General features: G+C 43.4%; 1 protein-coding gene across 1 annotated transcript in view; it reads right to left on the bottom strand.

Annotated features, from left to right (window-relative positions):
- Nucleotides 1-18,935: 18,935 nt before the first annotated feature.
- Nucleotides 18,936-23,413, bottom strand: part of CHD7 (chromodomain helicase DNA binding protein 7) — a 140,566-nt gene continuing 136,088 nt past the window's right edge. The window contains 4 exon segments of the mRNA XM_033155291.1: nucleotides 18,936-19,907; nucleotides 21,116-21,220; nucleotides 21,622-21,762; nucleotides 22,174-22,395. Of these exon segments, the coding sequence (XP_033011182.1) occupies nucleotides 18,936-19,907; nucleotides 21,116-21,220; nucleotides 21,622-21,762; nucleotides 22,174-22,395 (1,440 nt within the window).

Raw genomic sequence — 23,413 nt, 5'->3', positions numbered from 1 at the left:
CGTCTGGGCGACTGTGTCTAGCAGGATACCCAAATAGACCAGCCGGGTAGTCGGGCCCTCAGTCTTTGCCGCTGCCAACGGGACGCCCAGTTCCTCAGTGAGCGACGCAAAGGCTCGTAAGAGAGCCGCGCAGTCGCCCGTATCTGGTCCTGATGACAGAAGAAAGTCATCCAGGTAATGAGTCACACCCGGGAGACCCGTCTTGGAGCGCAGCGCCCAGTCCAAAAAGGTGCTGAACGCCTCAAATGCCGCACAGGCTACAGAGCAGCCCATGGGCATTGCCTTATCTACGTAAAAGGCACCTTCGAATTGAAACCCTAGGAGCCAAAAGTCCTGAGGGTGAATGGGCAAAAGGCGAAATGCAGACTCAATGTCGCATTTCGCCAACAGGGCCCCTGGGCCAAATGTCCTAATCAACTTGATGGCGTGGTCAAGTGACGCGTATTTTACCGTGCATAGTTCCGAAGGAATCATGCTGTTAACAGATGTGCCCCTAGGATGCGAAAGATTATGAATCAGGCGAAATTCGCCTGGGGCCTTTTTAGGAATTATTCCCAATGGGGAAAGGTGCAGCTTAGGAAATGGGGGAACCGCAAAAGGGCCGGCCATGCGGCCCAGCGCAATCTCTTTCCCAATTTTCCTCCTTGCTACATCAGACAACTCCTTCACCGACTTCCGGGTCGCAGAATTGCGAGCCACTGGGTCGGAGGATACAGGAATCCGGAACCCATGGGAAAAACCTTCCCGCAGGTAAGCTGCTGCCTCTTTATTAGGGTAAAGGGATAACCATTTCAACAGGGGCTGGAGGCGAACCGGGGTAGGGGCCAATTCACCAAGCGCATCACTTGGCGGAACTGGTTGAAGGTTGGGGGGTGGATTTTGTGGACTGCTGGGCGCCACCCTTTCCCCCTTTAAAGGGCCGCCCCGGTCGAAAGCAAGACGGTGCCGTGTGTGGCCCCCCGCACTTCTCACATATGTGAGGATACTGGCAGGGAGAACGTTGGCAGGACCCTTTGTTGAAATTCCAACAGCAGAACCTGCGGGCCACTTTCTGGCTATCGCCACCCAGGAGCAATCCTACGGCCAAAAGCGGCAAACGCCGATAGCCTGCAGGGACTTCTAAAGGGATGGGGGAGGGGGTGGGGGGGTAGAAAGCAGGGGGGGGAAGAACGGGAAATACGGGGAAGGAATTAAGCAATTAGAATAATTAAGGGATGACTGGTAGGAATGAGGGCTGAACGGGATAAGTAGGCCAGGAACAATACAACCGTGAAGCAGTCTCAGCGAAGCAATCTGATGTGATCAGCAGCCGAAGCCAAGAGAAGGAACGCCCTACGTGCTGAGGCTTAAATAGGACGCTAAGCTGTCCATCACAAGTTGCAACATTAACTTTTGCCCAGCAACTCCTAACTGACCATTAGCTACTAAGGCCGGCTACCGGCCCCACCCCCACAGGAAGGGAATGTGTCTTGCCAGGTCCCGATCGCAACACGTGCTCTTACTCATGGTACAACCCGATTTCCTGTTACACAAGACAGCTGAAAGCTTAAATTTCTCATTTCTTATTTCAAAACAGTACTTTTTGCTATTAAAAATAATGTGCAAGGAAGCCAGCAATTAACTCCACCCACCCCTCACACATCATACACACACACACACCCGTAACACACATGGAAACAGAAGCTGACATTTGGGCAATTAAGAGACTATTTATCACTAATCTCTCAGAAGTAAACAACAGAAAACAAAGCAAATAGCAGGGCCTGCAAGCAGGGAACTCTTAATTATTATTTTAGAGGACTAGTAATGTGCTGAAAATTTTTCCTGCATTTTTCTACCATTCACTATCAATTAAAGAAAAAATAAATGGCATCAGAAAATTATCAAAGGGGATGTTTTTATTTTGCTAGGGTGGTGTGCATTTGTGTTATGGTTTTGAAGTAGCCAAAGGCTCTTTGTGAGAGTTCTTTCTTTTATTCTGCAAATCATCTCACCAGTGGTCTGCACACTACATTCTTCTAAGATGCCCTCACTCCAAGTAAAGCCCAGGGAAAGAAATTGTGAGCTAAGTTCCCCCATTAGACTTCTTTAGATTAAGAAGCATGGGCAGCCAGAGAGACTGCAAAGTTTTGGAGAAATGTTTACTGAACACTCACACTATCTCACAGCAATAAGGTAAGATCAAAACCCCACACCCACATCTCTCAAGCATCTCTCAAGTGTCCCGAGAATGAGACAGAAAATTTGAATCCTTTTTTCACAGAGGCAAGAAACCCTTCAAGAAAATGAAAGGCAAGGCCTTTGCTGGCTGGGAGTTACTTGTGAGTAAACATTACAGAAGGCTCTTGACCATGCAGAAGGGCATTGCTGGATAATACAGCACTTTACTAACCTCTGTGTGGAATCCCTGTTTTAATTCCTGCCCTGGAAAATTTCAGAAGTGCAGTGGTAAATAGCTCAAAATGTGTTAGTGTTATGGTTGTGGTTAGTGTTAGGGTTAGTGTTATGGCAGCAAGGCCAGCGGTTTAAAGAAGATAGTTAGCAATTGTGCTCCATGTATGAGCCTAAGGCTGAAGTCCTTTGCACACATACTAGGGCAGGGGTCTGCAACCTTTAAGACAAAAAGAGCCACTTGGACCCGTTTCCGAAGGAAAAAAACACCTGGGAGCCGCAAAACCATTGCGACATTTAAAACAAATATAACACTGCATATATACTCTCCATCTGTGAACGGCTTCCCGTGCTTGACTATTTCCTGAGCGGCTACAAAACTAGCATACCGGGGGTCCAAAACAGGGACGTAATTAGAAATCAGAGGGCCCCATAGCAAAATTTGCTATGCCCAATAATCAATGCCCCAAAATGCCATAGAAAATTAATCAGGGCCCCAGTGTACCATAAATCATAATCAGTGCCTGATGTAAATAATAATTAATAATGAGGGCCCAATGTCATCCTCGTCATTATAAAAATAACTTTTTTGTCACTTTTTTATTATTTCTTTGTTTGACCCCTCAGAATTACTCCTCCTCATAGAAATAAACGTTAAATTAACAAGTTGCCCAGAGGACTCCCAAAGAAAGGAGAGAGGAGAGGAGTCTGAGGGAACACTCCACAAGAGAGTGTGTTCGGAAAAGGGTGGGCGGCTGCCAACTCTGCAGATAAGGGGTGGCATAACAGGGCTCCTGAGTTGCACAGGGGTGCCATAGAAAGAATGCTGTTGGTCTAGGGAGCCGTGGACTTAAAAAAGGTTGAAAACCTCTGGCTTGGAAGCTGTCTCCTTGACCAATACGCCCTCCTTCCACCAAAATCTAAGTTCTCCTGTCACCCAGTACCTGGTGGTGACAGGACAACTTAATGCCAGGTCAGTCTAGGACAAAGCATTTATCTATAATAATGGACAAGATACTTAATCTCTCCTGTGTCACCGAGACCTGGGTAGATCAGCTGGGCAGGATTGGCCTGGCTCAGCTTTGTCCACTGAGTTATGGAATGCAGCATTAACACAGATGACAGGATGGGGGCGGCCGGAGTGGGAGTTGCTGTGGTCCAACAGCATACTTGACAGGGAGGTGCAACCAATCCACAGTCTCCCATGAGTATTCTTCATATCGAAGTTTCAGTATTTACCTGTTACATTTACACTTTACATGTTCTTTGTATGCACTTAAAATGATAAGACTATTGGCTTACATGCATGCCTAAACTTATACATGAAGTTTATACCTTTACTGACATCATGAATATGCTACTTAGACTTGTCCTTTGAGGAGGCAAGGAGGAGGGAGCTAGTTGTATCTTCTCCCCAGGTTCTGTTACATTAGTCCTTCATTATTTGGGTGGGGTTGGAGATAGCTGGGGTTTCTTTGGCCTCACCTTGAACCTTGGTAAGTGACCACTCCTTCCTTTAAAAGAAAAAGAAAAAGCTTACATTCAATTTTTCAGTGTTTATGAATGCTTCCCCCTCTCTTGTCAAAACTATTACAGGGATTGCCAAAGCAGGATATGGGACTTTTCATTATTGGTGTGAATTTCCCCTTCCATCCATCACAACCATAATTAATTTTGCAGCACAGGTTCATGTTGAGATTTAAAGCCCTGCTTATAAAATGAATTAGGCCCTCTTCTCATCTTATTTGGACATTCTCAATGTGAATATACTGAAAGTGTAATAGAGAGGCAATTTATGGGAATGAAATCTCTTCGGTGTCCTAGGCTCTGGCTTTATTATGTCGGGTCTCCTCATTTGTTTAGAGGACAGATACCATTAATTACTTGGGGTAAGCTCAACAGGCAGTTATATAGACTTGGAAATGCATATGGGTCTATTAGAGGGCTTGGATATAAAGTTTTGTCTGTGACGAGGACCTCTCCCCCTCCCAATAATTACTAAGGCTGAAATTCTAACCCAAATTACGTAGCAGTAAGCCCCAATTAATTCAATAGGACTTACGTCTGAGTAGACATAGTTAGAATAGTTTCCAACTATGCAATGAATTTCAGTGTGTCAGCTCTGAGTGTGACTTAGCTAGAGATGCCACCCTACAATTTCAAATTATAGTATCTATTGAATTAAATTAATACAGATGTAAATAAAAACAGTATGAAGATCCGAGGGTCAGATTTTGAAATTTTGCATAGCTTTCTACAGAGCTGTTGAAAGGAGTGCTCTGTTGGAGCAGGGGACAGGTGGGAATTGTATTCAGGTTTGCCTGACTCAAGTATATTGCCCACATTGAGCTAATTAATTTCCAACACATTCTAGGTAAAGCAAAAGGAATCTATTATTCTCCCAATCCCCTGGAGCAGATTTTGAAGGTGCTGAAGAGAAGGGGAGGGGAGAAAGTTCTTTTGCATGATCCAATGTTGGTTCTGCAAATGGATGTCCACTCCAAACTGCAGCTATTCTATCAGGGCAGAATAAGCAACCATGTGTCATACTGTATGCACATAGCTAAATACACAGGCACTTTCCCATTAAGCCCATAACACTGAGAGGTGGATGGAGTTCTGGACATTGTACACCCTTTGTGCAAATTAATTGAAACAAACAATGTAGTTTATTGTACAAAACTCACATATACATGTACAAAACTCACATATACCGGTACGTATATTAGTAACAGATATGACCTCCGCTTCACCACTTTCAATGTGTGACAGGGGGCTAAGTCCTGCTGCAATATCCCAGTACCATCAGGATAACTCTTTTCCAGCTCTGGAATAACTCTCTTTCGTAGAACCTCAATATATTGTGGCGAGCGCATCATTCCTTCTATTGGCTGCAGGCTTCCGGCACCATAATGATCAACTGACTTTTCATGTTTGTTTTGAGTTCAGGATTATGAGTAAGATAGAAAACATGCTTTGTTTCAATTAATTTGCACAAGGGTATATATTATTTGTAATCAAATGTGTCATGAAACAATAATTCCAAAATGGTTACAGCTTTCTACTGAGATAGGCAAATCCCAATACCACTGGTTGAAGTCACTCCATGTTATTTTTTTTTCATATTTTTCATACAGAAGGATTTTCACAAAGCTGTGCCAGCATCTTATGAAAGCATGTGGAGTATTCATTTTGCAACATCACTTTGCATAACATTTTACCTCTTAAGGTACTTGCACATTTTATCACTTGCATCTTTTAATGCAGAAATAAAGAACTCTCCTTTTAAAAGAGAAACACTGTATTTATACTCTGTAGCATGGTTTGACAACAGAAAATAGGTACACTTTACTACAGAGCCGTCTTAAGGGGATCTGCCGCCCTGGCGCGGCTATCCCTCCGGCGCCCCCGCCATGCCGCCTCTCCGCCGCCTCCCTCCCGCGCTTGCCGCCCCTTGGGAGGGGGGTGGGCGAGCGGGGGATGAGGGGCGTGGCCCTGGAGCGGCGCGGGGCTCTGCGCGCCCTTCCAGCGCTTCCGGGACGGGAGGCGAGGGCGGGCGGCTCGCGCTCCCGCGCGCATCCGGATGGCGCGGCGCAGCCGGGCGGCGCGGCTGGGCAGCTTGTGCTCCATCGGGTGGGTGCCCGGCTGCGCGCAGGAGCGCGAGCCGGCCGCCCTCGCCTCCTGTCCCGGAAGCGCTGGAAGGGCGCGCAGAGCTGTGCTCCTGTGCTCTGCTGGGCAGCCAGAGGGCGTGGCGTGGCCGGCCAGCTCCCTTGCCGGGAGTCAGAGGGCACTGCCGGCAGGCGCTGCCAGCGGGGCTGGAGGACGGAGGCGCCCTCCAGGCCATTGCGCCCTGGCGCGCCGCGCCACCAGCCCCAATGGATGAGACGGCTCTGCTTTACTATGTGATACGAACAAGGGGCTCATAGGAGGCAAGCCAGGTGAATGTGTGATTTTCATGAAATCTTCAGGCATAATATATTTTTGAAAATACCTACTTCAAAATACTTAGTTCCATAAAACTAGGAGATCCCATTTCCACCGATAGAGGCTAGAAATCAGGATGCTTGTATTATAACAGAGTATTTCTCTTCCCTTCTATAATAGTAAAGTTTTCGTTTTTCTATGTTCAGTTCAAATCACCAAAGATGCGAGATCCCTGCAAAGACAGAAAGCCAAATAACCAACAGGTCAATTCTAGGAATGGAATTGTACAAACAGATGAAGAACTGAATCATGGAATCATAACATTGTAGAGTTGGAAGGGACCCAAAGGGAAACCTATAGTAGTTCAACAGCCCGCAACACAGGGATATGTAGGATAACCCCCCCTCCCATGTACACAAAAATTTCCTTAGCCCTGGTTACTGGAACAGACGATTTGTACTAGCTACCCTCCCTATTTTATTAAATCCATCATTACCATCCTCACCCACCTAAATCACTCCCAAGATGGAACAGAGCTACATAGCAGGCATTAAAGATTGAGCAGCAGCTATCCTGGCTCCTTCAGCCACTGTTGCCATCTCTTTCAGAGCCATTAATGAGGCATATTAGTGAAAGGAATATTTCCTTGCTCTTCAATAGCAGAACTAGATTTTTTTTTAAAAAAAAGAACTACACTTCTTTATATGTGTTTATATTCTTTATATGTATTTTTTTACCAGTGGAGGGTAAAAAAATACACTCAAACTGTGGTAAGCAAAATGGAAACTCGCAGGAACTTCTAGGGAGCTGGAGAACAGGCGGTGTCCTTATAGGCCTGGGGTAGGAAACCTGATGCTGTCAGATTATAGCTCCCACCAGCCCCAGACCAGGGTGAACAATAGACAGGAATGACTGGTATATGGGAGGAGTTGTGGTTCAGCAACCTCTGGGAGGACACAGGCTTCTCACCCCTACTATGAACAATCCCAAAATTAAATTGAACTTTTTGCTGCTTTAAATGTCAATACATAGTACAGTATATACTGTATCAAACTTTCAAGAAATACAGCAATGCCATCATCATCAGAGCACACTGGCTACTGACTGCTTTCAGCTTAGAAATCTAAATTTATGCTGCTATGTTCCACTCTTTAGGTCTTATGTTATGAATTGTTGTTCAGCACACCTTCCTGGTTTGTAGTCATAGAATGTATGTGTGTTTCTGTCCTTGGCCAGTCATAGTTCAGACAGCCAGGGCTAGAGAGCAGCCCTGCCCGCCATTTCCAGTGGATCACTTCCTGAACTGCATTGCAAGTTAGTATGGCTATGGCACAGCTCATTGGCGCAGTCCTCTTCCCCACACTTGATTTAAAGAACTAAGTCAATGTAGGTCATTCCACACATACAACCCCCCCCCCCAATTCTCTGAATCTCCACTTACCTTACACACACACCTACCCCAACCCTGGAGATATTGCTTTTCAGTAATTAGTAAGGAATAAGATTGCTGCTTATACTGACCACTCTTCATGCTGTGCAAAATTAATATAAAGGTGTACCATATTATAATTATTTTCATCAACAATTTATGGTAATTTCCTTTCTGTAACCAAGGAGATGACTACACTAAAAGGTGGGAAGGCGTTGATTTTGTACTTTCCTTTTTTGGTTCCCCTAAAGGGAAGTTCTTTCCAGGGCCGTCTTAAGCCTACCTGGCGCCGTGGTTCAACGATCCCTCCGGCGCCCCCCACACGCACGCAGCAGCGCCCCATGGCACAAAGATCCCCGCCCGCCATATGGATACGACTGGGGAGCAAAGGGAAGGAGAAGCAAAGCAAATTAAGCAGGGCTCTGATCTGCTTGGGTTGCCACCTGCCCCAAAATGCACCCTGCATCTTAAATTGCTTCGGCGTTGCTTACACACGCACACACATCTCCCGGTGCCATTTCGGCTCCCTAAAATCAGCCCCTTACACATGCACACACACACACACACACCATTCTTTTCCTCTTTTATTTATCCCTGCAAAAACCCACCACTACTCTTTTGGACGCCCCCTTTGCAATTTCCCATAGTCTCCCCCTCCCCTTTCCCCCTGGCAGGTCCCCTCCCCCTTTTAAGTCCTTGGCTCATTTCTCTTTCTTTTTCTTCAGACTCATTTATTTCTCTTTTAAAGCTTGGGGATCCGACTTGAAGAAATAAAATAAAATGAACCAACACCCCACTTTTTTAAAAAAATATTATTATTCCTTTTGGATGCAGGAAAAGAGGAACATTGCCCTTCTGTTTGCAAATTCTGACTTGTTTGCTCGTGGATTGTTTCTCTCTTCGCTGCAAATTCTGCTTTTTCTAGAATTCAGATTGCCGGAATAGAGACGTGATTGCCGTGTGTGTGTGTGTGTGTGTGAGAGAGAGAGAGAGAGAGAGAGAGAGAGAGAGAGAGAGAGAGAGAGAGAGAGAGGCCACAACAAGAGTGGACGGACCCCCTCCCCCGTCCGGTTGCAATCCCACCCAGAACTTTTCTCATGTGCAGATCTCGCCAGGAACGTTTCCTCGGGTGTACGCCGGCCCAGTCCACCCGCAAGTGGCACAGGTCAGCCGTGCAGGCTGCGTGCCCACGTGGTTCTCAAGCCCTTTTCCTGCGCGTGTTTCCTCGGAAGTAAAAGACCCCCCCCTTTGATCTCCAGAGTTCAGCAGAGCCTCCTTCCCAGGAAAAGGCTCCCGCACCCTCCACTCTCACCTCGCCACCAGCCGGTGGGCGGGGGCACTGTCCCAGCTACATCCCCGGCGCCCCTCCCTGCCTTCAAGACAGCTTTGTCGGAGGCGCAGCAATCTGCGCCCCGAGGAGGGCACGGGGTCAGGCAGATGGGCTGGCTGAGCGGGTACTGTCCTCCCCTCCCTGGCTCGTGAGCTCAGCCCTCAGAGCGCAACAGGGTCCTAGCTGGAGTGCTGGAAGGGCGCGCAAAGCCCCGCGCCGCTCCAGCGCTCCAGCTGGGGCTCCGAGAGGCGAGGGCGGCCGGCTTGCAGCCCTCCCGCTCGCCGGCGCGCGAGTGCCCGCCCGCTCGCCCGTGGGGGCGGGGGCGGGTTGGGGAGGGGAGGGGGAGCGCGGGGGCGCCCCTGGGGGGCCCGGCGCCCTGGCGCGCCGCGCCACCAGCCCCTATGGATGAGACGGCTCTGGTTCTTTCCTTAAATGACTACTTCAGAACATGAAAATCTGGCCAGCTTATATAATGTCATGGGAGTGTAAGTAAAGTGTGTTCAACTAGTGTTTCTCTGTTGCACTTTAAAAGCAAGTTGGGTGTTTTACTCTTACCTTTGTGAAATGTTAACAGATTTTATTGGCCACAAAGTACAGGTCTGATTAACTAAATCAGCACACATCTTTTTTAATATTGTCCCCTCCCACTCCTGAACTTCTAACCTGACATAAATACATTGCATACTCTAACCTGTTTCTCCTGATTATTAACCTTGAGCATGGCAACCTATAAATCATCTATGAAACAGCTGGTGCTCAGCATTGCCCTAAAGGTGTATGATTACCATCGCTTTATATATATATATATATATATATATATATCTAGGTATGCAGACATGAAAAATTCATTGAAGAGCATGGTATTGTAAGACTTATTATAATGAATTTTCGCAAAAACATAGATCATGCTGGAAATAGGTGTCTGCTTATTATAATGCAGCCATTTATATCTCCCTGAATTGCCGAGTCCATGGTTCAGCTGTTGTGTTAAGAGTCAAATACGATGATTCCTGAATAGATTTACAGTGGTCAGTTTGCATGTACTTCAAGGCTGGGAATTTGCATTTAGTCATTTTACAGATCTTACTGTCGTGAAGTTGAGTAATATAAAGTTGAAAAGTTCTAAAAGCAAAGGGAATGGGATCCTTTGGGGGATATTTGTGATGGTCACCCATTCCGTCTCCCTGTTCTAAACTACTGAATTTGCCTATACCATTTCAACAGTGGCTAGTGTCCTATGTGTTGGCATTCTATAGAAACAGAAGTTGTGGCAAAAAATGGACACATGCACAGAGGCATTTCCAGACCCTCTCTCTCTGCAACCCCTTGTAAACCCACCACCATCACTCCTGATGTGCAGGGAACCATTATGTAATCTAGTACAATTGCAATTCTGGTCACTCTGTAACAGAGTTGAAAGGAACAGATAAGGCAACTAAAATAAACTTGAGACACCTTCCCTCCAAGGAAAAGCATTTGGGGATTTTTAATTGCTAAATCAGGGACGCGGGTGGCGCTGTGGTGTAAGCCACTGAGACTTGGGCTTGCCGATCGAAAGGTCAGCGGTTCAGATCCCTGCGACGGGGTGAGCTCCTGTTGTCCGGTCCCAGATCCTGCCAACCCAGCAGTTCGAAAGCTCGTCAAAGTGCAAGTAGAGGTACCACTCTGGCAGGAAGGTAAATGACGTTTCTGTGCGCTGCTCTGGTTTTGCCAAAAGCGGCTTAGTCATGCTGGCCACATGACCCGGAAAAACTGTCCGTGGACAACGTCGGCTCCCTTGCCCAGTAAAGATGAGCACCGCAACCCCAGAGTCGTTCACAAGTGGACTTACCGGTAACTGTCAGGGGTCCTTTATCTTTAATTGCTAAATCAACTCCTCTCCTAATGCAAGGACTTATGAAATCATACACAACAAGGAGAAATTATGCTTTTTCGCCTACTGGACATAGGGAGTCACAAAAGCCCCCTTCAGGCATTCAGTATGAACACCTGAAAGACTCTCTAGAAACTTAAGACTCCCCATTTGTACCCTAGAGACTAGACACTGACATGTCATGTTCGCTGTGGTCAGTCCATCATCCGCACCAGTCTGAAATGAGCTCCACACCCTGGATGCCTATGTACAGAGCTTCATTAACAGCACCCTTCCAAATAGATATTTCGGTAACATAACTTCCATCAGCCCCAGTCAGCGTGGATGACAGGACCTATAGTCTAACAGCATATGGAGGGCACTAGGTTGGGGGAGGTGCTGTAGGGCAGCAGTGGGATACCTTCAGCCCACAGGCTTAATTAGTCCCGTCAGGTAATCCAATTAGGTATCTGAGGTGGTGTCCCCCGAATCATGCCCACCCCCGTCATATGTGGGGCAGGTAGACATGGCTGGGATCAGCTGCACTATGCGGACACAAACTTGGTTCAACCAGTGTTCTCATCTCCACGGAAAGAGCTGCAAGCATGAGACCCCCCTCAGAATGATGCAGTGTGTATCTGCTGTGGTGTGTGCAGCCTTAGAAGCTGAGATATGGAAGCTAGGAGCTAAATGGCACCTTAAACCTAGGTTATGGGTGCAACAACAGAATTCCTAGGCGTGCTTTGTGTATAACAAGAATACAAAGCTGAAAATGAATGAGCTGCAGCTAAAATATTTTGTTCATTTTTCAGTCTAGTCCTTCCCTTACCCACCCACCCCCTAATATTCTTAAGAAGGTCTCTTCTCCAGTCTTCAGAGTGTTGCTGGAAGTGGGGAGGCAGAAAAGGTCCTCCTTTCCTGCCACTCTGTTTTAATCTGAAATCTCAGGTGCAGTACCGTGCCAAGAGCTCAGAAACTACTCACCCTAATGAAATTCTTTGTTGCAAAATGTGCCTAAAACAATGGGAGTTTCAAACAGAGTATGTGCTTAGCTGGGTGTGGTCTAGAGAGCATTTTCATATCTTCTGCACACATCAAGTACTGAACACTCAAATGGAGCTCCATTGAAGATTAGCAGGAGGTTCAGCACTGATAAAGAGAAGCTGTTACTGTATTCACACAAAACATTGATTTGCAGAGTTTTCAGCCACAAGAGTTGGAGGTGCTCATTCATTTATAAGTTTTTTGTTTGTTTGTAAATTTCACGAAGAGTGGTTCTGTTAGCCATTAATGGAACATCTGTGTTCAGAGTCAGCAGTTCTTTGAATACCTGATGCTGGAAACAGACATCATGTGTGTGTTGCAGGCATCTACTGGGATGTGATGGAAATAGACTCATGGATTCGATGGATCTTGGGCCTGATGCAGTAAAGCGGTCCTTAGCGCAATGCCTTTTTTATGGCTGTTATGTTTCCCTCAAGTCTCTGCCAGAATCCCAAAACACACTATGGACCAAATGGTACCGATCTATTTCTCTTTCTTTGATCTGTTGTCTCCAGGCTCTGCAGAAGCTGAGCTGGCTTACGCTTAAAAAAAACCCAGCCGCACATACTTGGGGAGGCTCATGCCAGCACAATTTGCAAAATCCTGTTCTAGCCAAACACCAATTCACAACCATCCCTACCAAGAGATGCAGCTGGACTCCATTCTGATCCCAGTAGTCACAGCGAAAGAAAAATGGTGCCCAGGGTTGTCAAAACGACATGAAAAGCTGTAACAACATTGGCATCAAGATGAAGCAATGAAGACAGATAAAAAAGAAACTAAAGAACCATTTGATTGACAATTGCTTGAGGAAAATAAACCCTGTAATCCACACAGTTGCAGGAGAAGAGATAGGTGTCAACTAATGCAATTGAAAAAAAGCTCAATAGGAAAAGGGTAAAAAAATGCAATCTGTGAAATGTACTCTTCAAATAGAGATGAATAGTATTCCACCCTCAGCCCCCACAAAAATAAAAATAAAGTTATCAGCTAGTCTTCAATAGATCATCCTGGTAATCAGTGCTACCTAAAAAGAGAAAAAAACAAATATATGGTCTCAGCAGCATGTAAAATCTGGTGCAGTACTTATATTTAATGGCATTTCAAGTCTCCATTCTGTTGTAACGAAATTTTAATTTCCCAGTGACGCTAATATTGTATACATGGTAACTGGCACATAACCCCACCCCACCCCCATTTTAAAAAGAGAATGTGGGAGTTGTTGCAGGGATGATCAAGAAATCAATAATGATTTTCACAACCAAGGCTCCAGTTGTGGGATTCTGCCATTGAACACTTTGAAGGTGGCAGCATGGTTTCCTCCTTGTCGGAGAGGGGGTGAATGTAACTGGAAATGAATTAGGCTGATGTAATCTGTCATGGCTCTCCAGGCAGCATTTAAGAATAATGCCATTTTGTTGAAGGTCACACTGTAAATTGGTGTACAGCTCAAGCAGCCACTAACACAAAAGCATCACTGAGTCAACAAAGCTGAGTGTGCTGTTTGTGCTTAAGACCAGACTAAGATTCAATTGAGAGCAGGGATCCATTATTATTATTATTATTATTATTATTATTATTATTATTATTATACTCAGTGCCGTTCTCTCTGTAGATTAAGTATTCAGTCAGTTGGTGATGGCCACTCTTTAGCCAGATCCCTGGAACTTCTCTTCCTAGGCCAAATCCAAATAAAATAAAAATGAGAGGAATCAGGGATAGGATGGAAGGAAAACTCTACAGCAGGGGTCAGCAAATGTTTTCAGCAGGGGGCCCGGTCGACTGTCCCTCAGAGCTTGTGGGGGGCCGGGCTATATTTTGAAAAAAAATAATAATGAACAAATTCCTATGCCCAAACAAATAACCGGGTTAAGCATTTTAAATAAAAGCACACATTCTACTCATGTAAAAAACACGGATTCCTCCGACCGTCCGCAGGCTGGATGTAGGCGGCGATTGGGCCAGATCCGCCCCCCGGGCCTTAATTTGGCTACCCATGCTCTACAGCAAAACCAGGATGCAAACAATCATCTTGGCAAAATAAACCAGAAGTAGGAGGGAACAGTTTCACAGTACTCAGTAGAACTTCCTTCTAAATATGGTAGGGTTGCAATTTATGACTGCAAACAAACTGGGTGCACTGAGGCAGCAATCTGTTTCCTCGTTCAGTCAAAATACAGAAGATGTAAGGCAAATGACACAAAGAAGTCAGACAGCTTGCGGAAGTGCTTTTATACTTTCTAATGCGCCATGTCTCAAACATTCAGAAGAACTACCACCAAACTGAAAGGGGAGAAAGTACAGCAAGAAAGACCTGCTTTCCAAATGCTGTATCACTCTAGTTTTATCAACATGGCCAGTGGTCAGGGATTAGAGACTTGCAGTCTGAGAACATCTAGGGAACACAAGTTTCCCACCCCTTACAAATGGGTGGGAGGGAGGTGCCATTTGTTGTTATGGAGAGTGGGAACTTAAGTCTTGCCCTTCTTGTTATTTTCCCCAATTACAGCCACGTAACACTGAAGTTGCTTTTAGACCTGTTTTGCTGACAACATAGAAGATAGGGACCTGTGCAATGCGTCTCTGTGTTTTGTTTTTTAAACAGAGCTAATAGCAATTTTAAGGTGGTGTGATTTCATTAGGAAAATGTTCCAAGGGGGAAAGGGTTAAAAATCTCATCCTGCAGAACTACTCCTCCTATCAAAATTGCAACCCTTCATCTCCATGGCTATTTAAAATGGTGCTGGTGGAGAGAACATCAGGATACTTGTCAGAGGTCTCCCGCATCACGTCTGTTTGCATAAAAGCAAGACTAGCAAGAGAGAAAATATAATTATTAATTTGAAAGCCTCAAAGGTTCCAGTTTTGGGCCCAAAACACTTACAGAAAAAGTTTGTATAGTATAGTAAATGAATTTTAATAGATATTGGGAATGTTAACACCATTATGTAAATTATAGCAACCACGTCCTCATTTTTGTACACTTATCCAAATATTAGAAATCAATTTTTAAAACATTTAAAAAATGAAAAGCAGGAGTTGTGGAAATTATGCATATTTGCACCACTGTACTTTCTCTAATCCATCTCTTTTACAAATAGGGCCTTCATATAGATTTTGGATTTTTCTTTATGGCAGAAATTAAGAGTGGAAATTGCTAAATGGGTTTTTGGAGTCCACAAATTTGCAAATAATTGAGTACATTTAAGTATTATATAAATACTGCAATTTCTTGAAGTAAATAATGAAAACCTACTGTCAATGCAGATCATTATTTCCTATTCTAACAACCCATGTCAATATACCAAGTATTTCCAGAATCAGCCATTTTTCAAGACACACATTCACTAGATTTCCTTTTCTAAAGAGGAACAAGTAGCATTTTCACACTGGAAATACTTTAATGCCAAGATTCAGCCCCGATCACTAGGTTCAATCCCAGTCACCAACACTTTCATACCAAGATTCAGTCACTCAGTCCCTTGGGTTGGTTTAAACTTCATCCTAAGCCAACCCCCCCCCCCCCCAGTAGCCATGCTCCCATTTGGAATCCCATTTATTTTTAAATAAAAGCACATGTGCCTGGTTTTAATTTTGAAACCAGCTGGTAGGAGAAAAGGAATCACCGAATACCTCCAGGTTAGAATTCTTAACCTATCATTCCATGGGTGATGGCAGTGTGTACACAAGAAAAGCAGTCTCCCCCCACTTCACTGTAACATGTCCCACAACTCTGCCTCTATTCCACTCTCCCTTTCTGTTTACATCTCCCAATTTTAATATAATAATTTTATTAATTGTACCCCGCCCATCTGGCAGGGTTTCCCCAGCCACTCTGGGCAGCTTCCAACAGAACACTAAAAACAGAATAAAACTTCAAACATTAAAAACTTCCCTAAAAAAGGCCTGTTTATTTTATTTCTATTGCTTCAATTTCTTAGTGTGGCTATGTTTACATAAGAAGAGGGGTACATTTCCCCGTTTCATCCCCTCACTGCCTACATAGATGGCAACACACATAGCATGGGTGTATTAAGAGGTGTTTGTGTGCCTTCTTTAGTTACATCCAGGCCTGTGCTGTGCAAGCCACTCAAGATCCATCACACAAAGACTGTGTAGTATGAAGAGAGGAATATACTTTTGTCTCCCTATACTGCCCTGGTATGTAGCTTGTGCACACATATGACAGCTTAGTGGGGAATGAAAAGTTTTACCTGTAGATACTGCACCCTTCTCCATGGAACATTCAGTCACTCATGCCATTCCCAAAAGAAAAAAAGCACCATTATATTAAACGTGTCTGCATCAAGGGGGTTAAGGCTTCAGTATTGTTTTCTTTAATTAATATAGACTTTATGGTCACAATGTATCAGGACCTCCTCCTTTTCAGACAGAGAAGTGGGGCTTGTGCTGAACCTTCTCATAGATTCTGCACTGTTTCTATTGGCTGTGCAAAGGAATGAGTTGTTTCACACCAGACATCTAATCCAAGGACATTAAATATGTGAGGGCTCACACCATCATAAAATGGACACACAGCCGCCAGAAATAAAGGATGCTATAGGTTGGTGGTTTGTGTGTGTTATTTGTTTTTTAATTGCCTTTGCTCTTGACAATTAAAACTCCTTCCCCTGGGATATCATTAACCTTCATTAAGTTCCTTGCTGGGAGTATAAACATTAATGCATTACTAGGAATAGAGACAAAGAATCTTTCACGGTGGTACTTTTACAATAAATTCCAGAGTTTGTTGAAAATGAGTCATTAAAAAAGTGAAAAATTTAACAAGCTGATAATATGAATGCACACACAGGATATGCCACTCTTGATCAGATTGATGGCCCCTCCAAGTTGGTTTCTAGATTTTTATGATCGGCTCCATATGTGAGGCTTGACAGGAAAGAATAATGCATTCAGTCAACTGTGCAATAATGTGTACAGGAAAAAAAAATCTTTCCTGACCTCTATTAGCTCTCTATGATCTATTAAAGTGGAGGTAACAAGACATTTTGATCTTCACTAATTCAAACGGTGCACATCTTTCATTCACACAATATTCACTTTGCAGCTGTTCATTACTAACTTTGTTTTCATTGTTCACAGAGACTCCTCTTTCCCACATTCTGCCCTCTCCTGTCATCATACGCATGTGCTTTTAACTGAACTGGTCCTTAGAATAAAGGTCACTTTAAGTTTGCATTATTGGGCGCTGCACAGCAGCTAGACAAATGTACAAACGAGCTTCATAAATTATTTGAGATTTCTCGCTATCAACTGTTAGTGCATTCTGGAGTACACCAACAGCATTGTGCTTGAAGTATTTCTCTAAAGAGAGCTCTGCACCCAGCAGATCCAGCAGTGAAGTGCCTCACCCTTTAACTTTATGTCAGGGTTGCTGTGCGCTCATCCTGGCAACACAGTACAATGAAAACAATAACTCTCAATTGATACATTATCAAAGGTCATATGAAGTTACAAATCAGAAGCTTGCCAGAAGCAGCTTAAGTTTTCTTTAAAGTGGGTCAGTTGTAGTTTCCTGTAGGTTGTTTGACAGTGGTTTCTGGCATCACAGGCTCTGGTCTACAGGAAACCACAGAGCCTTTATGTCCTCTGCTCAAACTACAGCATTGTGTTTTTCTACCCATTAACCAAGGATAAATGACCTAGATATTGTGCCTATCAAAGCCTCATTTCTCTTTTACCCTTTTGTTCTTTAATGTACCACATTATCACACGCTGAACACATTTGAAAGTATTCCTAGTCTCACAAGCCCTTTTGAGAGAGTAATGCAGGGTTTTGTGCGTCTTTCTGAAGCTTTAGCTAGAGTGGAATAATATGAACATAATTCAGGATTTTTCTTCTTGTCTATTTCTCACAACCTACCAATTCAGTATATTTAGGGACAGAAAAAGCTGGCAAAGGAAGATATAGTTTTAAAAAAATAATACCAAAAAAGAAACACAATTATATATTTGCTTCTATTGAGAATACAAAAAATAGTAAACACCAGTTGTGATTTCCCTAATCACTACATTCTATAAATTACATCTCTGCATATCATGAGTCACTTTTATTAAAAGCATCATTACTACAGTTGGCAGCAATTTACATCTTATCTTACATGATAGCAGTTTCCAAGGGGAAAAAAAGACATCACAACGAAGAAAAACAAATACATTTACAAAGTCATGTCTGTAAACTTCAAGGCTAGTTTAGAGTTGAGGTAATCTGTTTAGCTTTGTGGCTAAAGTAACAAAGTCCTTTAATTCAAAAAGGTACCTGATTTTAATTTTTTTTTATGTTTTACCAGTGCATTACAAGATCACGAGACGATTTAACTGTAGTTTTATCCTGCAAGAACCTTTTCAGTGGGTAATTTCCAAAAGGTACTCTTCACATTCAACAGCTGCCTTATTATTGCTGTGTCTCAAGACAGAGAGACATTCACACTATCATGGAGATTGTCAGAGAATGTGTGTGTGTGTACATGCACAAGTGAACCCCCATACAGTCAAAATGATGCCCAAGTATGATATGTGTGGTAAATTTCATCTTGACTTTCACAGCAAAGAATAAAAATAAAAAATTAAATATATAACTTCATACTTCCTTTTAAGCAGCACTTCCTTCTATTTAGTGCCACTCTATTACAAATTGCTGCTTTTTATAATACCAATGGTACCAAAAGGGAAAAAAAAGCAGAGCATTATGTCAATTTCCTTAAAAAGACATGATCACCTCTCAATTTCATCTCTCCTAGGGATAATAAATAATGCACTGCACAATACTTAATGACCAAGATACCTTTTGACACATCTGTATAACATGACTTGAACTTTTTTGTTTGCTACACTATGTTACAGAACAGCTTATAAAAACTAATTATGGACATTAACTGTGAGTGTAAACAGTAGGACTACCACTTGTCAAAAGTTTAAAACACTTTAACAGTAACTGGTACTGCTTACTCATCATTTTCATTGTTTTCTAATTCATCCCCCCCATCAAGCGAGTCTAATTCTTCACCCTGTGCTATTTCATCTTCTAAAGCAGAGGAATCTGCAGTTTTATCAAGGCTCTCCTCTGCATCACTGCCCTCTAGATTATCTTCATCTTTAAAGGCAGCTCCTTCAGTTTTATCAGTAACCTTCACTTCACTGGAGCCCACTGCATTCTGAAGTCCTGCTAATGCGGGGAAACCAGGTAGTGTCAATCCTCCCAGTCCTGGAGGTAGAAACATAGAAGGATAGAACAGGCCAGGAGCCATGGTGGACAGAAGGAAAGGATTGAAGGTCAGAGGGTTGGCAGGCAATCCAGTGGTGGTGGTGGATGTGGTGGTGGCTGCTGCAGCAGCGGCAGCAGTTACACTGACAGATCCATTTGCGGAGTCAGTAGCAGAAACAGTGTCTGTGCTTTTCTCAGAGTCTTTGTTCTCCTCTTCATTCTCAGTCTTCTTTTCTTCTACTTTTGAAGTGCCATCTTCAGAAGTTTCTCCTTGACTGGAAGCCATAGTGGTGTTTCCAGAAGCAGCTGTAATTGGGTTATTCAACAATCCACTGAGTCCAAACATGTTGGGCAACCCTGCCATACCTGGCAACATCAGAGGCAGCATGGCAGCAGGATTTTTAGAATCACCCCCAGCAGCAGCAGCAGCAGCAGCAGCAGCAGCTGTCGCTAGTCCTGGAGGGAAGCCCATGAGACCTGCAAGCTGGAGAGACTGTAGGTTCTGCAAATTCTGAAGGCTCGTAAGATCCATTCCAGCGAACAGACTGTTCATCAGCAGTGGGTTAATTCCCGAAGTTGAAGCTACAGCAGCAGCTGCTGCAGCTGCTTTGGCAATTTCGCTTTTTGGCCTTCTCCCTCTTCTGCTTGCTCCCTCTTCTCGCACAACAGGTCCTGTGAGAAGACGGTCAAACATGGACTCTGGAACAAAACCCTGCATATGGGGAAGAAAGAACATTCCATGCCGTTACGCTTCTAACTATGGGGATGCCTACTGATTTAGAATTTCGTGTAGGGCGGCTCACACAACAAAGCAGAATGTACAAGGGCAAGGAAAAGAACAGTTATGCTGCCAATTAGATCTTGTTCACAAAGCCATTAAAGGCCAGGTCATATATTTGAGCATTGTCCAGAAATTAAGCTGTCCCTTCAACATCATCAACATAATATAGTAAACAAAACAATGGTAAAAACAAGCAAACAGAAACAGTAGGTAATGCTCAGAAGACGAGACTTCCAAAGAAATCTGATACAATAAACACACCAGATTTATAAAGCCTTGAAAAATCTGAAGCAAATTAAACATGATGTGGTCCTTTGTCTGACAAGTACTAGGCTTCTAGGTTTTAAGAAACAGAATGCCTCTGTACACACCATGTCCAATGCCTGAGGTTGAGAACAGGGAAATTACTCACAGAACTCAAACAAGGCACTCTACATACTTAATCAAAGAACAAATTTTATTACGAGCATGGAAGGTTTTATTCCATAATCAATTGTGTATTAATCTTGTATTTAATAGGTATTCCTAAGACAGTCGTGCACTAATAATGAAACAGTTACAAATGTCCACCAAATCAGGTAGCTACCATTTCACAGCAGTGGTTGGGAACTTCTGGCCTATCAACCTAAATGGACCCAGCAGGCCTCCCTATTTGACCTGCAAGGCTGTTTCAGACAAGCCACACCCACCCGCCCGCCCACCCTACATATGATGCTGTCTATGATGTAAGATGTTGGGCAGGTAAAGAAGTGGCTCCCTGTCAAAAGCTGTGTTTGCAGGCACTGCCGATCAGCTGGTTGTTGGTGCTTATAACCCTGTGCCTTTCCAAGTGCCACCATGTTCACCAGTGCTGGGAAAGGCACAGAGCTCTGCAAGTGCAAACAATTTGTACAGGCAAAGAAAACACTTTACGTGCCATCATTGTGATGTTAGGTGATTGACAGGTAGGTGACAGTCAAAATGACTGTTGGGGAACCTAAGCATCTGGCCCACTGGCTGGAAGCATTTCTCCACCCTGCTTCAGAGAGGAAGACATGATAAAGCCACATAACATGTTCTTAAAGTATATAGATCATAAGACTCTAAAAACAGTTAAAAATGAAAAGCAAAATCTATCCAGAAATATAGCTTCTCCTTACAGATTGTTTAACGATGTCAGTCCAATCTGGAGCAACAGCAAATTCAGGGTTTTCTTCTAGCCATCTTGGCAGGTCCTTCATTGGAGGGGCCATAGCTCCACCCATCTAATAAAGCATATTTATGTTTCATTAACAAAAACTTAGTAGTACATACTTTATATGCCACTTATCAAAAGTATATTTTTTGTTAGAGAACAATTACAGAGCTGGTAATCAAAACACGACAAAAGTTCAACTCAACCATGCATTAAGTGTGGAAAAATTCTTTGCCAAATATCCTAAGATTTCTGCAACTCAAAATTCAGAATGCTACTTTGAACAAAGTGACGAAATCTATAGAACTTGCATCAAACTATTAAGTCAGCTAATTAAAGGTATTATTATTATTATATAATTTTTATTATATAATTAAAGGTTACAATCTTTAATCTTAAGCATCCTACTAAAAATGCAAGTGCTAGTCTAAAACAGAATTTGGAGTTAGAGCAAACTAGGAAAAGCACTACCTTCTTGCCATTTCTCTTATTTACAACAGGGACCCTCTCTTCTCCAGTTAAGGTGTTTATATCCAGTTTATTAGGGTTTCGACATCTGTGCCGTTTCTGCTTCGGTTTCTGAAATGGGGAAAACAGCACATCTGCACTCTTCTAAGAGAGGAGGAAAAGCACAGTGCATTACTTGGGGAGTTTTATTATCTCATCTATACAAGTAACTTTTCAGCCCACTAGGCATATATGTATATAGTGTTTTCCAGGTTCAGCACTGGAACAAACATTATTAGAATTTTAGCATTTGTACATCTTTCATTTTTAGTCATTACAAAACAAAAAAATGTAATGAATGAACAATTAATTATGTTCTATCATGTCAATTGTTATTTATTGTTTATAAGCCACTTTGGGATTCACTTGAATGAAAAGCAACTAGAAACGTAATAAATCCAAATCGAATTATGACAAAGGATTAAGAATTATTGCTTTTGGAAATATTCCCAAGTGATTGAAAGACAGTTAAAGCTTCGGACTAATCCCCTCCACCCTTGATTAACATCCACTTACTGGTACATAACTTGGCATATCCACAGTGTATGATGGATGCAATTTAAGCCATTCAACTAAATCCTTGTTTTTAGGAGCATCCTCTCCCACCAGCCTGGTCCCATCCTCCATATTAATGACAGGGATGTGAGTATCAGGATCCAGTTGCCCAGGAGATGGAATGTTTCTCAATGGGGGGGTTTCCATTTCTTCATCAAATGCTTTGGTCACTTCTGCATCCTCCTGGAGAAAGGTGACAATTATATCAACTTTCAGGAAAACATCACAGGAGTTGCTTCAAAAAGCATACAACTTAAAATGGGAATACAGTCGTACCTTGGATCCCAAATGCCCTGGAACTTGGACGTTTTGGCTCCCAAATGCTGCAAACCCATGGTTTATGAACATTCTTTTGGAACCCAAATGGGGCTTCTGTGGCTTTGAATTGGCTGCAGGAAAGCCAAATTGTGGCTTCTGATTGGCTGCAGGAAGCTCCTGCAGCCAATCAGAAGCCGCAATTTGGTTTTCAAACACTTTGGCAGATGAACTGACTTCCGGAAGGGATTCTGTTCGACTTCCAAGGTACGACTGTACTTTCATCAAACAATTAAACTTACTGGGGCCATACACTTTGTACACAGACAGAGTATGACAAATGGAAACCCAAATTGGCAGGGTTTTCCCCCATGGGTGCATGTGCTGGAAAGGTCATGCTGAGTTGGTAAGAAAGGTGAAAGCCTACTACGGAGGTACTTGCCACGACAAATGTGAATACAAATCCCTACAGGTTCATAAGCATTGAAGAGTTTTGCATAGAATACTGATTACTCAAGCTAATCAGTAGTTTACCCACAATATTTTCTATTTTTAAAATACAGTTTGCAGAGTCGATAGATGCTTTTTTAAAGGATCAAATTTCAGGAAACAGTACAGACTATTCAAAACAATTCATGTGCATCATCTTATAACCCTTATAACAGGAGTGAGGAAATACCAGCCCACAAGCTTGATCCAGCAGACAGCTTCTCTGTCCAGGTCTCCAGATTCTTTTCTGAAACCCTGCCCACTCCTTGGTTTTGCTCCACCAATCTGCTAGTGTCATTCAGCTGTGACTAGCATGGTCATGCATTGTCTCAGCCAATCAGTGCTACTGTGCATGTTCTCCTGTGCCCTGCTCCTCCTTCAGTGTTCTCAAGCCCTCAGAAAAAAATATCTTTGGAAACACTTAAGAAGAGATTTCCACAAGCGTTTGGCCGCATTT

Source organism: Lacerta agilis, chromosome 7 (genome assembly GCF_009819535.1).
Source record: "Lacerta agilis isolate rLacAgi1 chromosome 7, rLacAgi1.pri, whole genome shotgun sequence".
Taxonomy (NCBI): domain Eukaryota; kingdom Metazoa; phylum Chordata; class Lepidosauria; order Squamata; family Lacertidae; genus Lacerta; species Lacerta agilis.
This window is presented reverse-complemented; position numbering and strand designations above follow the sequence as displayed.